This window comes from Megascapheus bottae, chromosome 24, assembly GCF_031878675.1.
Source record: "Megascapheus bottae isolate mThoBot1 chromosome 24, mThoBot2.hap1, whole genome shotgun sequence".
In the NCBI taxonomy this organism is placed as follows: Eukaryota; Metazoa; Chordata; class Mammalia; order Rodentia; family Geomyidae; genus Megascapheus; species Megascapheus bottae.
In genome coordinates, this window is record NC_143532.1 from 7,023,712 (window position 1) to 7,038,901 (window position 15,190).

General features: G+C 41.3%; 1 protein-coding gene across 1 annotated transcript in view; it reads right to left on the reverse strand.

Annotated features, from left to right (window-relative positions):
* Cntnap4 (contactin associated protein family member 4) overlaps window positions 1-15,190 on the reverse strand; it is a 219,936-nt gene that overhangs the window by 97,305 nt on the left and 107,441 nt on the right. The window contains exon 4 of the mRNA XM_090357257.1: window positions 11,445-11,592. Coding sequence (XP_090213383.1) covers window positions 11,445-11,592 — 148 coding nt within the window. The remainder of the gene's footprint in view (window positions 1-11,444; window positions 11,593-15,190) is intronic.

Consider the following 15,190-nt stretch of genomic DNA (forward strand, 5'->3'; position numbering starts at 1 on the left):
CTCAGGCCCTGAGCCCAAGCCCACGACTGGCAAAAAAAAAAAAAAAAAAAAGAAAGAGAGGGGGGGGGAGGGAGGGAGGGAGAAAAATGTGTGACAGTCACAAAACAGAAAAAAAATAAAACCACCAAAACACCTTCAATCAAAGGCTTTAAGAGGAAACTGGTTACTTGATCTAAAGGAAGAGTGATTTTTCTAATTGTAAATTTGCTCATTTTTATGCTAATTATATACTGAACTCTTGGGTTACTATAACTATCACTGACGTGACTTTGTCATGCCCTGACCTTGGAGCCACTTGTAACAGTGCAGACTGCAATGTCATCACAGCACCAAGGCCCAAGGTCGCTGTGGGCGGGAACATGGCTCTATCCTGGACAGGGGCCAGGCTGTCCTGTTGTTCCTCTCACAAGAAACCACAAACATTGTCACTGAGAACATGACAACATTTTTAGCTTCTATTTCTGTGAAACCTAAAGTCCTCAAGTCAAGGTGTTTGCAGGTGTCATTTTCTTCCCAAATATCTACAACATGGTAGACTACTCATATTCCTTGGTTCATGACCTCTTTTCTCCACACATGACACCTTTCACATAACATCATCAACTCCCTCTCTGTCTCTGTCTGTCTCTGTCTCTCTCAGTCTGTCTGTCTCCCTCCCTCCCTCTCTACCTCCCTCCCTCCCCCCCCTCTCTCCCTCCCCCCCTCTCTCCCTCCCCCTTTCCTCCTCCCATCATCTACCAACCTCTTATTGTGATTACAATGGCTCCATCTGAATAAACCAACCAGCTCCCTACGGTAAGATCCAGAACTTAACCACAGCTACAACAGCACTCTTGCTGTCTAAGGTAACGCACCCACCATCTTTGCAGGTTCCAAGGATGATTGCGTTCTGTGGGGTATTATTCTCTCCATCGTAGGGAAGTTCCATAACTGCTGGGCCTGGCTTTCCCACCCACAAAATGAGAAAAGCAACAGGGCCTTCCTCACATCCCAAGAATGCCATCTCTGCACCGATTTTCAGAAGCTGGCACGTGACCATCAATACAAGTTCACAACTCCAAAGACAAATGCAATTACTGATGCATTCGTAGAACACTGAGCAGGAAAGGAGGTAAGGAAGAATGAGAACAATCAAATAAACACCTTTGTTGTACTTCCCCAAAAGCAATGCATTTCTGAAGAAACGATTACCAATGGTTGTGTGGCAAGAATTGTTTCTGGCCCAGCCAAGGGTTTCTGTGGCCGGTTATTCCTGAGTCAGCTGCTGCCTGAGAGGATTCCCTATAGAAACTATGGCTGTCCTGAGTCATTCACCCTTGGTCAATGTCTCCAACTCCACTCAGCTCACTGAGAGCGAGGCTCAAAGGAAGCAGAGCTCCCCAGGACTGCAGGCCCTACCCCCAGATTCACTCCCCTCGTGACTCTAGGCAGAGCAAATGTCCCTTACATGATGTGAAACTATCATCTCTTCTGGAATTGAAAACTTTCCCATAGCAAATATCCAAACATCTTTCAGGGAGTTGTGTCAGAAGAAATCTTTTTGAAATGGGTCCTCTTCCCTCCTTCCTGCTGCACATATTTATGGAAAGCTTCTAGAAACACAGTGGAAGGCAGAACAATGCATACACACACAGAGCACACATTTTCTTTTCAAAGAGCTTGCTGTCTATTGGAGAAGACTCGCATCCCCGCCAGGCGATTATTTATGTCTTTGTTCAGAGTTTTGCTTCTGGATCAGGGCAGGGTCCCCAGTGGTCTGGAAGCTGTAGAAGAGAATTGATCTGTTTCTGCCACTGAGAAGCATGTCAACTAAATCGCAGAGATATTTTATGTCCTTGAACAGAGCACTGTTCCTCCACCCCTGCCTATTTCCAATGCAAACATGCTGATTGTTGTCATATATTCGACTCCATTTGGTATTTCCACCCTCTTCTTCTTCATCTTCCTCCTGCTCCAGAGATGTGAGGGTTCTTGAATTTTGAGGAGCTGTCACTTGCAAAAAGTAATTTCCTTCCCACCTCTCAAATGGATTACTAAGAAAAATAATCAAGAATATGATTTCTCCAATTGAGCTTGATAGTCCAGCCACAGCACAATCAATTGAGAAGAATTCTCTTCTGAGGCTCCATGAAACAGTCAGTGTCCTTCCTGGCTTTGCCAAAGACCAGCCAAATTAGGGCCTTTGGGATTCTAACCTGGGAGCCAGAAATACAGGTTGCTGCGTGGTTCTGTGGCAGATGACAGTGGGAAAGCTATTTGACAGAACAGCTACAGTTACAGAAATACAGCTAGTTACAGAAAGCTATTCTCTGAAAGTAAATAACCCCATTGCCTACTGAATTGTGCCAGTGAGAATGAATATGCTTTATTGATTTATAGCATCATTGGTGCTTGCAGAAAGTTGTGGAGGCAAAAAAAAAAATCTCACCCTGAAAGATATTTCAGAGATGAATTGACTCTGCCAGTTAAACTGTGAATTAAGGCATTATTAATGAGTTCAGATAACTAAAACACTTAAAAGAGAAAAATTTGGCAAGAAAAATGTATGAAGAGGAAACCAGAATTCAATAAGAGTAAACTCATTTTCAATTAAAGGTCATCAAAGGGTTCTTCTTAAAAAACATAATATTCATTCATTGGGAATCATACCCAAAATACAAATAGGACAAGACTTATACCTTTAAAAAATCAAAGAACAAAATAATAATTTAGATTCTTTCATCAGCTGGAGAAAGGAGGCATAAGCCAAAATTTTTCTTGGCTGAATCTGAAGTCAGCTTTAAACACAGATCATACTGGTTTCTTATTTGAAAATTATTGCTCATGAATTACTAAACAAACAGAGGTCCAATTTGGACTTCTAAGAAACATAAATCAGACTGAGTCACTATTAAACTATTACAGAGTGAATGATTCAAGCACCAGCATGATGTATGGGCACTTGAGTATTGCTTTACTCAACCGGTTCTTAAACCATGGAGGGGAGAGATCAAGCACTCAAGAAATCTACAGGAAATAGGTTGTACTATTTTTCGCGTGGTAGCATAAAAGAGCGCAGGATGATTTAAGAGACTCTTAAGTTTCAAACAACTAAAATTAAGACCATAAGAAGGAAGAAGGGGCAGAAGTGAGGCCTGCATAGAACCACAGAGAAATGTGACTTTACTATTAGGGTTTCTAATAGAAGGAGTTAAGAGCAGTAACAAAGTACTATGGTCTTTATCTCGACAAACATGATTGCCACCAACTAAATGATCTTTCCAAATAGGCGGCATTAGCAATATGGACGACTATCATGTGTCCCAGGAGAAAAGAAGCTTCACCTCCATCTCTAATGTTCATTTGCAATAAACAAAGAATGATGCCCAAGATACTTGAAATGATGACGACTCTTGGTTTCCTTATTTGGAACACTTAGAGGATAACTCCAGCTTCTCATGTTTACAGGAAGGTGTTGCCTGTACCAAGCAGAAATGTCAGAAGGCTTCATTATTTACTGTTTTGTCTGATTTGGGTAGCCTTTTCAAACACCGGCTCATCTTAGAGAGAGCTCTCTCCATTCATCAATTGATACTACGTGAGTGTTGTAAATTAGTGATTTGTATTTTTTTTCAGTTTATATCATGGCCAGCCAACGTACTTTTAATTATCTACTTGACAAATTGTTATTACACACAGACTGTGAGCCAAATACTATTGTGGGGGTCATATTAGAATGGTAACTCCATCCTGCCCTCATGGGACTCCCGAAGTAAAGAGGCCAGATGCAAATCTAAGCCAGCCCATCATATGTTTTGATAGACTTCATTGCTTTCTCTTTTCATTTACACTCTATTCATAGGAACACAAGAGGAACAAATCTTGCCTTTATAAAAGAAAAGCTCAGGGAAACTATCCCAGGTACCCAGATTAAGTGATGCAGAAAAGAAAAGAACTGAGTTTCTGGAGTGATTTGGACAGATATTTAAATTAGACTCGCAATCAGGGATGTAAGTGAATACACACACACACACACACACACACACACACACACACACACACACAAGCCAAGGTGAGGCAGAAAAGATCATGGCAATGAAGAAGTAAATGGAACTGGCTGACAGGGAACAAGAACTCTTTGGACACAGAGAAGTTTTGTTCTAGGTTTTGTTGGAGCAGGTCTGTCTTGGTTTTGTCTTTAACCCTATGACATAATGATCAGTCTTTAGGTAAGGTCTAAAGTAATCTCCTCATGGCCTTCCAGTTTAAAGTTTACTGTTGCTTAAACAAGTCTCTCTGCAATTAAAGGTATTTCTTCACAGCGCTAAGCAGGGCCTAACATTTTTTTAGAACTTCGACTTCCTGGCTCCTAAGGTCTCCTGAAATTCTGGCTAATTCACTTTGGTTATATGAATATCAAGAATCAACAGAAGAGGAGAAGAAAATGGAAGGGATGACATTGGTCAAAATGTATTGTACTCATAACTGGATCTGTAGAATTAAAACCCTTTTATATAATAACTTAACTTTTTAAATAAAAAAGATAAAATAATTAATTAAATCAATAAGTGGAAAGATTTGTGAAAACTGCACAGACATTGGCTAGCCCTTTTTCTGCTCTGACCTTGGTCTTTACAATATTCTTTTCTCAATTGCAAACCACTTTGTGAACTTTGAATTTACTTTTCTCTCCAGCCTAGAAAAAAAAAATATATATATATATATTACTGTTTGGGCCTTAAAGAAAACAAGCTGTTGAGTGTGAATCTCCCTGGAAAAAATATTAAGTGTTTTCACATCTTCATCATTTTTAAATCATTGGACTTCAGAGATTTGTATCTATTTTATAAACATGTTTTATTTGGCATGTACCCTTGTTTATTGGCAATTGGGATAACCAAATAAAAGCTCTCCTGCCCTGACAAACTAAAAGGCAAAAGCAAATCATCTCCTTTGTAAACATTTACAGTTATCTTGCCACTTGCTTTTTTTTTTAACTTTTTATTATCTTCAAATAATTGTACAAAGTTGCTTCAATTCCTTTTTTTGGCAATGATAGGCTTTGAACTCAGGACCTCAAGCTTGTTAAGTGGATACTCTAGCACTTGAGCCACAGCTTCAGCCCCATTTACCATTATCTTGAGTCACTCATTTACTTAGAGTTCCCAAGATTCTAAATACTCTCATTATCTGAAAAAAAAAGAACAACATTCTCTTCTATTTGATTCCCTTGGTACAGATTACACAGGAAAAGTCTAGGATCTATAGTTTTGTCTTCATCAGTATTCAAAAATAAGGAGTTGGGTCTTTGATGTCTATTATAGGTAATGAACAGAACTATTCAAAAATTATTATGACAAACTCATTCAGTTAAATATATTTCATATCTTTTGAAACTCTGTAGTTACTATTTCTTACTGATGCTATGACAGTTCCATTTTGTCCAGAGAGAGCCTCTTTAATTGGCCCTAAATACTTGACAAGATCCTGATGGCTTCTCTCGTTTCCTTACTTTCTGTATTATTATAATAGCTAGTTCTATTGCTATAGTAATAGAATTCCTGTTATCATCAAGTTAAAATATTAAGACAATAAACTTCGCAAAAATGAGAGGATTTATACTCAGGATTTTAAGCTGACCAAAAGCGATCCTCTTTTGTAAATGGTGACATAAAATAGGTTTTCTCCACCAATAAAAAAATCTGAGATTAAGATCTATGTCTAACATTCCTTGGTCAAGGTTTAGCAATTAGCACAAAAGAGTTGCTCAATAAATAGATTCAATCATGGCTGTTCTTTTTCAAACTATAATGAATTCACTGCTGTTTTTTCTTCTTTTATTTTTTTTCCCCCTTCGGCCCTAGCCAGACACAAAGTATGAAAGATCAGTATTCCAAACAGAGATTCAGTGATTTCAGTGATTCTTTTTTTCTCATTCCAGTGAATATCTGTGGCTTGCCATGTTCGTTTCTCACGCTGCCCTTGCATGTATTCTAAATTGGAATCTGCTGCTATGTGTTGGGCCTTCAGTGTCCCTAGAAAGTGTTGGAAACTTGAAGAGGCGGAGCCTAGGGGATGTCCTTTGGTCAACGGGACCGTGACCTTGCAAGCTGCCATGTGACCCTTCCTTTCTTCCTCGAGTCACATCCCGGCCATAAAATGAGTAGTCTCGCCATCTTCCTGTGCGCCATTCTAGGTTCATACTTTCCAAAAGTTATTTTGAGTTTTCTAATGGGCTTATGTTTCTCGTATTAGAACTCAGCCTTTTCTCTTACACAGTCTTCACTTAAGCAATCAATCACACTAATTACTGGTGTATATGTTCTCATACAACTTTTGAATTCTGTTCTCCCTCTCTGGAGGTGAAGTGTGCCACTGAGTGAGTTGGGGAAAGCCTTCCTGAGCCTCGCCACCCTTCTTCCATGCAAACATCCACCCCTCCCGATGGTGAATTCCAGGGTGAGGACAGCACTATTCAGACAGGAGCGGTGAGCAGAAGAAAGGGGTGGACACATCCCCTGCCCTGAAAGTAGGGAATTAGGGAAGTTGTCAGAAACTGATTCCTATGTCAAGAAAAAGAAAAGGACTAACTTAACTTTCTAGGTGGAAGAAATAAAGGCAGAGTACATACTTCTTGCCCTGAGCATCCTGTAAAAACTATGAAATCACAGCACCTCAAAGGAAGTGAAATTCATTCAGTACAGTTGGACAGCACTCGTTATGCTGCCTTCCCCCCCCCCCCCCGCCCCGGGTGGAGGCGGGGGAGGTTGAGGAAGAACCAGACATGGCCTGGAGACAAAGGACGTCTACACAGGACTAGAGAAAAAGGATTGCAAATGTGTACAAAGGACAATTACCTCCACAATTCATTCACAATGCTAAGGCCACTCAGGCACAGGGACTCTTCCCCCCCCCCCCCCCAGCTATCCTCTCCTCTGCCTTTGTTTACCACAATTTTCTTGGGAGCATCATCTAGCCAAGAAGTATTTCCTCCTCATCAAAGATTTTTCTTTCCATCCTTCCTCTCTTCCATCAGCTACATCCTTCCTCGCTCCTCTCTGGATCTATAACCAGGCTCACAGCTGCTGTGGCCAAGATCTCTAAAATTTATACTTTCTATTCAATGCCATAAAATTGTGCTTCTACTCCCCTCCTTGCTCAGGAAACAACTTCAAGTTTACGGGCATAAAAGTAGGACACGCTTTTTGAGATGGATTTCCCATTGGCTTAGTGTCCTTTCATAACTAGTTATTGCTCCATCTTGTTGGGAAAAAGGGCAATGAAATTATGTGCGGGTCTCACAATAGCCATTTTGTCTGTGATAATCACAGGGTGGTGAGTCTCTATAACTTTAGGAACCACACACATGAGGAGGTGTCAGCAGGCTGGTTATAAAAATGTATACAATCTCTAAAAAAGAAAACAAAACAGACTAAAGGACTTGCTTTAATTATGGTAGAGAAACACTACCATTTTTCAAATATAGCACTTTATACTTATACTCTTCACAGTGAGACAAGTGGAACAGTCTGATTTATTAACAATAATGCTATCTATGTATGTTTGTAGTCTCCATGTGGAAGCCAGAAGCTTGGAATTCTAACCTTTCTGATTTCAAAGGCACTTGAACTAAATGAGGCAACAATGAAATTCATTCTGTCTTTGTTCGCCATCCAGAACCTATTTCTTCTCCCATGTCCTATCCCAGTTCAAAGATGCAACCTTCCAAGACAGTAACTCAGTCTCTCCACACGCAATGAGCAAGCTTTGTTGGTTCTGTGCCCTCACCCTGTTCTCAGTATGCCTACTTCCTTCTCCACTGATTGGTTTCCTAGGTGGGACTCAGCTATGTCTTGAACATTTAAGAACCAGAGCCTCTTAAGGAGTTGTCAAACCTCTATATTTAGCCCTCCAACACCCACGTCTTTCCTTAGTCTGGATGAATTCTCTGCACCATTTCTGCGATCCAGATCATCTTCTAAAGCCTACCACCATATATTTTCTTATATTAATCTCAGTTTGTTGCCTACTTTGTCCTTCCTGATATTATGATAGGACAGCTTGCATTCAGTGGGTATAATATTTTCAACATTGTACATGTCTATCTGTATTAAGAAGCTATATCACTAACCAGAGGGAGAGGCAATTGCCTATAGTCCCATTTACTCTGGAGGCAAGGGCCTGGAAGATTTGAGTTTGCAGACAACCCTAGACAATCTAGCAAGACCTTATCTCAAAAACAAAATTTGGACACAAGGGCTGAGGATTTGAAATCAAATGGGAGAAGCACTTGCATAGCATGTCTGAGGCACCACGTTCAATTTCTTTTGTGTGTGTGGGGGGGTGGGGATTGTTGTTTTTGGTCCAGTCCTGGGCTTCAGCTCAGGGTGTGAGCACTGTCCTTGGGCCTTCTCAAGGCTAGCGCTCTATCACTGGAGCCACAGCACCACTTCCAGCCTTTTCTATGTATGTGGTACCAAGGAATTGAACCTGGGTTTTCATGCATGCTAAGCAAGCACTCTAATACTACTCCACCCACCCAGCCCTAGGGTTCAATTTCTGTACCACAAATTAAATATCTATTTAATTTTTTCTCCCAACGCATGCAGTTCTCTTTTAGCAAATGCTGGTTGGTACACAGCTTAAATGGTGAATACATTTATGAGATGATTCATGTACTTATCAAAAGCAGGGGCATTGGAAGTGATGACATAACTAATTTTAAATTTGAGATCTCACACAGTTGTAAGATCTTGGAAAGAGATCCTCATTGCTCAAAGATTCCCTTTCTTCCACCGAAGGAGATGTGAACCACTCTGCTATATACAATTCTCAAGGGAATAGCTCCGGCAAAGCCAGCCAAGAATCACATTAAATTGGCACAGGTGGGAGATACAGGCAGCAGAGGCTGGCAGGTTGCAGAAAATCCCTTGGCCTCACTTAAGCTCAGGGGAGGCTTCCTTCATTGGGCATGAATATGATAATGAAGCCCATGGCTGCCCATTGAGAGAGAGAGAGAGAGAGAGAGAGAGAGAGAGAGAGAGAGAGAGAGAGAGAGAGAGAGAGAGAGAGAGAGAGACCCATCTTTGACACCATTTTTCCTGTTTATGGTTATCTCCTGTCTGGAGAAAAAAAATCAACCTAATCTTGCTTTCTCTGTTGTCAACATCTAGCAGCTGGTAGCTTCCACTGATAAGTTCTAAGCCAGATTCAGCAGCGTGAGGAATGATTTGAGTCCATCTGAGTCATAAAGGAACCTGGGCCTTAATCAACACCAACACTTGGACAATGTGACCAAAGCAACAGCTAGTCTGCTTCTGATTTGCATCTGATTTGCAAAATCAGGCACATAGCTGAATTTCTCTCAGACCCGGTTTACTCTCTAATAAATAAGTGGTATGAGGATTGAATTCCAATATGTCTCTTGAAAACATGTGTGACACACAGTACATACACAATAATTATCAGCTCTACTATGCTATAATAAATATTTTTCTAAGCTAAGCACCCAGAATAAATCAAGAATGTCATAAACATAAAGCTTGTTGGAATTTGTTTTCTTGACAATCCATCATGTAGCATACATTTTTGACAGACTCTATGATGCACAGCCAGAGACAAGCTGTCCAGGTTCTGAGATCCAGCACCTTAGCAGAGCAAAAGTATTATTTTAAAGTACATTTTTTAAGGATGCTAATTATGAAATGAGGTGCTAGTGTAATCAGAGGATCTAAGCTGGGTTAGGAAAGCCACAAAAGTTCCATCAGGCAGATGTTGAGACATAAGCTCTCCAACGATTATCTCTGCACTCCCAACAGCTGGAGGGAGGAAGAGCTTGAGGCCCTGGGCTTGGCAGACATGGCAGAAAACGCAGCTTGGCCCCTTCCTATCTGTGTGGTCTAAGCAAGTCGACTGCTCTAAACTTTGGCATTAGCAGATTGGACAAACGCAGAAGTAGCTGATAATATTAATCCAGGGTTTTTTTGAGATAGCATAAGCTATTTGATACAATGCACATATTAAATTCTCAAGCACATACAATGAGTGCTTATGCAAGAGTTTGTATTTTCAGTGCTATGAAAATCAATGCTGTTAATGTTGTAATGTTGGTGCCGTTGATAAGTCTATTACTATTATATCAATACATCATCATCATTACTATTCTGATGGCATTAAAATGAACAGCAAGTTTGCTGACTGATATGGAGGTGGGTACAAAGAAAATCACTAGATACACAAAGAGACATGTGTAATCTCTGAAGCATGAGCTACTGGCCAGACACAGTGAAAATCACTTCATCAAACCACTTGACTTCTTTATGACATGCTTCCCTTTGTTGTACATAAAACGAAGCAGATCCTCGTTAGGATCCTATCACAAAGTGACAGGGAGAAAGGAGAGTACTTAAACAAAGACTACAGTGGCTAAAAACAAGGATAAAATAAGAGTTTGCTAGAAGACACATAAGCAAGTGCAACTGACTCTCAGCTTCTGACTGTCCATCTGATGATAGTAGACCATCTTTACCAACTCATTGTTGTCTAGAAAAAGACGTCTTAGCAGGACAGTGTGGCTGGAAGTAGACTACCAGTAACGCAGTGTGCCCTTCCCCACAAAGAGATAAAATGCCTCATTAAGAGGACATGAAGTAAAATCTGTGGTTGTTCTCTTTTCATGTGACAATACTTCAAACACATTTTAGATTCTGGCAGAGGTCTTTACTTTTTTCCTATTAATTTATGCCAAAGGCATAGCATATTTGAAAAAGGAATTGCATGGCATTTTTATTTTTAGGCAAAAGAGGGAAAACATTCTTTGGTTTCCTAACACTTGACTGAGTAAACTAAATGAACCACTGTCTCTTTCATTAAACTCAGGGCTATCTAAATGAAACACCAGCAAAGTATAACCCCTTGAGGGAAGAAGCTCTAATATCTAAATTTTTGATCACTCAATAGAACTAATTTGCATACATCACAAATATCTGTCTATCTATAAGCTAATTTCATCTCTAAATTAAAATGTGAAGAGTAGTAGATACTCAGGAGATTGAGATCTGAGGATTAAGGTTTGAAGCCAGACCAGGAAGGAAAGTCTATGCATGAGACTCTTATCTCCAATCAATCACCCAAATCTGGAAGTAGAATTGTGGTTCAAGTGGTAGAGCACCAGTCTTGAGCAAAAATAATGCTCAACAACAGTGCCTAGGCCCTGAGTTCAATCGTGTGTGTGTGTGTGTGTGTGTGTGTGTGTGTGTGTGTGTGCATGTACATCAATCAGGGCTGGCACCAAAAGAAAAAAAAAAGTTGAACCTGAACAGGAAAGTCAATAGTGACATATATGGGCATAAAAAGAGACTGTTGTACAGAAACCTATTTACCTACTGGAAAAGTGGTTTGTGGCCTGGCTTTTCAAGCACGTCATTTGCTGTGGACTTCGGTGTGTTGAATAAACAAACACTTACGGTAGGCGCACCCGAACACCTCAATCCGCATCCCAATCCTGCCCTTAGCGCTCCACTCCAGCGGGATGAAGCGCAGAAACCTGGCTTTGACAGAAGGCTGGAGCCTCGAGTACACGACACTGTCTGCATTTGCATTTCCTGAAAATCCCTAGAAAAGAGAGAGAGAAGGAAATCAGTGTCCCAGGAGACCCCCATCCACGTCACCACCTTCTAGAAGAACCATGGGCAACGCCAGTTTTGCTTTATCATTAGGCTAAGTGCCAGCTTCTTCAGAGAAACCCGAGTCCCGGTTTTGTCCTAAAGTCTCTCTATCCACAAAAGTTGCCTAAACTTCCCATGTTACTAAGAGCATTTTTTAATTGTATCAGACACATTAAAAGAGCTTAGGACCATAATATCCTCAATCAACAAAGCTCACTTCTAAACCGGGCACTGGTGACTTGGGCCTGTCATCCTGGTTACTCGGGAGGCTGAGATCTGAGGATCACAGTTGAAAACCAGCCCCAGAAGGAAAATCCATGAGACTCTCCATCTCCAATAAACTACTCAGCAAAGGCTGGAAATACGTGGGGAAGCGGCTCTATGGCTCACGTGGTAGAGTTCTAGCTTGGCGTTCAAGCCCCAGGGTATGTTGAAAACCTATGATGTAGCTCAGCATAAAGATTGCTCATCCCACGGATGATAGAGCAAAGTGAGGATGTGTATCAATTCCTTCGCTCTCCCACCTTCTTCATTAACATTCAAGCATCACCAGCCTGCAGGAGCCACACCCTGGTTGCAGGTGCTCGGCTTCATCAGCTCGCCGCCCAATACACACATTCAAGTTGCTAAGTGAAACTACAAACAATAAAACTTTGCAAAGACCCATAATTAGACTTCCACGGTCCAGAATTTGAAAGCTCTGAGAGGCCTTTAGAATGATGCTAAGCCAGCACAGACAAATTGCAGGTGAAGAAATTAAAGGTCAGGAAGGTAGAGGGGAAAAGAAAAAGGAAAAAAAAAAAGAAAACCATTATGCAGAGAGCACTGGTGCTGTCCCTTCCCCACAGCATCAGGATGCAGTCCCTGACCCAGAGCACACCTGCACACCCCTGCTCCTAAAGCACCCAGCTGCTAACGCCATTTTTTTCCTGCATGAGACACTTTAGAACTTCACAAATGGAGGAATGAGCATGAACCACAAGTGTTCTCAAGAACTCATATTTCATTGATGCTTCACCTCTTCCTCTTCCTCTCTCTTTCTTCCTCCCTCCTTCACCTCCTCCTCAACCCATTCTTCAAACTTCGCCTATATAAAAATGATGTAAGCAGTGATGAAAATGCCGATTCACAAAAGTCCTTGTATGGTGACTGGATCTCAAAAGCCACTAGGACAGAAGTGGATTCAATGCAAACACCAAGTTTCAGGCAGAATGTTCATTCACCTGCTTTTCTTTATATATCCGTTTACCAGGAATTCCCATCCCCCCCACGCATACACAAAAATTCAAATACAGCATGAAGAAAAATAGTTGAGTATTTTGTGATCAACTTAATTTGATTTGTTCAACAATAGTTCTCTCCCGTCTCCCCCACTCCATACCTCCATATACCCATTTTCAGGCTTAGTGACCACAGGCCCCTCTAAATTATAGGAAAAGCTATCTGTGGTAGTAAATAAGCAAAATCTCACTCTTTACGTAAACGAGGACCATAGGGTTTCATGAAATATCATCCTCTTGCAAAACAACATCAGAGCCAGGCACCGGTGGTTCACACCTGTCATCCTAGCGACTCAGGAGGCCAAGAGCTGAGGATCGTGGTTCAAAGCCAGCTGGGAGTGAGACTCTATCTCCAATGAACCACCAGAAAACCAGAAGTGGCGCTCCAATAGGTAGAGAGCTAGCCTTGAGCAAAAGAGCTCAGGAACAGCACCCAGGCTTGTCCACGTTCAAGCCAAGCACCAACCCAAACAAAATCATTTAAAAAAAAAAATCATAGTCGCTCTGCTTGGCCCTCAGCCATCACTGCCCCTCCCCAGTCCCAATGTCTTCCCCGTACTGAACAGCAATAAGATTTGTAAAGGTATCTTCAATTATAGCATGCTACTGGCTTCCCTTACCTCTTGGACAAAACTCCAACACCTATGCAAATACCCCAGGGTCTCTCATGCTTTAACCTTTCTGGACTTCCCTCACCAAGCCAGGCTCCATCCTACAGTAACTATGCACCAAGAGTCAATTCTTTTCTTTGTTTTTTTTTTTGTTTGTTTTTACCAGTCCTGGGCTTGAGCTCAGGGCCTGAGCACTGTCCTTGGACTATCTCAAGGGTAGAGCTCTACCACTTGAGCCTTAGCAGCACTTCCAGATTTTTCTATGTATGTGGTACCGAGGAATCAAACCCTGGTCTTTGTGCATGTAGGCAAGCACTCTACCACTAGGCCAAACTCCTGGCCCTGCACCAAGAGTCTAGTCTACTAGTGAAGCCCTGCCCATCCCCTGGCCAGATCTTCCTATGACCAGCTGCTCTTCTCATTCATTGCAAGTCTGGGCCTGGCAACCCCTCCCCTAAGCAGATCTGACTGTCTTGTTTTGTTTATTTCTCATAATTAAGGTAGGGCTGGGTTTCTCAAGGTTCCATGATTATTTATCTGCTTGTGCATCTTATTCTACAGAAGCACCCAGACAGTGGCTCTGAGAACCTTCCATCCACAATTCTGAGAACACTGCCTCTTCGTTCAAGGTGGTTCTCCTTTGGCTATGACTGTAGACTGGAAAGACAGCTTAAAAAAACAAACATTCCAAAACACTCTTCAATCCCATGCCTTTCAAAGATCACATGAGCTTGTGTGAAATGTGCCCTGCATCTTCTATGACAAGGACAGTTAACTGGCACACCTCAAACAAAAATGGCCCTGTCTCCAAATTTTTTCTTACCATTGCTGTAGAATGCTGTTATTTTGCATACCATACACTCAGACTAAGATTGCTAAGAACCTTGTTTAATCCTGTAGATACATGGACTAGAAAGTTCGACCCAAGTTCACTGGTCAATTTTCCCTTCTAGAAAGTTCTATCCTGTTCCCCTGGACACATATCATTTTTACTAAGAGTTTGGAGGAAAGATCTATTACCTGTATGGTTGCACCAACCAACCCCCATGCCCAAACCATATCCACAGCACCCAGTGTTCCATTTACAGAAATCACTGTTGCCAGAGATGTACACGGTCCTTGATTCAAATGTTTCTTCTAGAATGCTTAATGTAAGGCAGTGGTTTCTCAAACTTAGATTTCAGGGTAACACCTTCAGGGATCATTAGTGCTTGATCGTTATTTGTGTGTTTGTGTGTGTGCCTGTGTGTGTGTGTGTGTGTGTGTGTGTGTGTGTGTGTGTACTCCAGCATACAAGTACTCCAAATATTGGAGTACCAGTACTCCAGGGTAATATGAGCTGGGTCTGAGAGTCTAGCCTGCAGACATGAGCTCTAATAAGTAGCAACACGCTGTCTAATCAGATCTTCTCATACTCCTGATTCTATTTCCTGGTGCCTCTGGCACCCTATTACAATCCCTAATTACAATTCCTTGCCAAGTGAACAGCTGGATGATTAATTAGATAACCTTTCAAAAGATCTTACTTTCTTTTTTTTTCAAAAATAATAGAAATTCATAGATTTAGATCGATGCTCTGACAATGATTTCAGCATCTTTATGGATTGGAAGAAAGAGGTCCCAGGACAAAAATGACACAGAGAGAAATGGAATG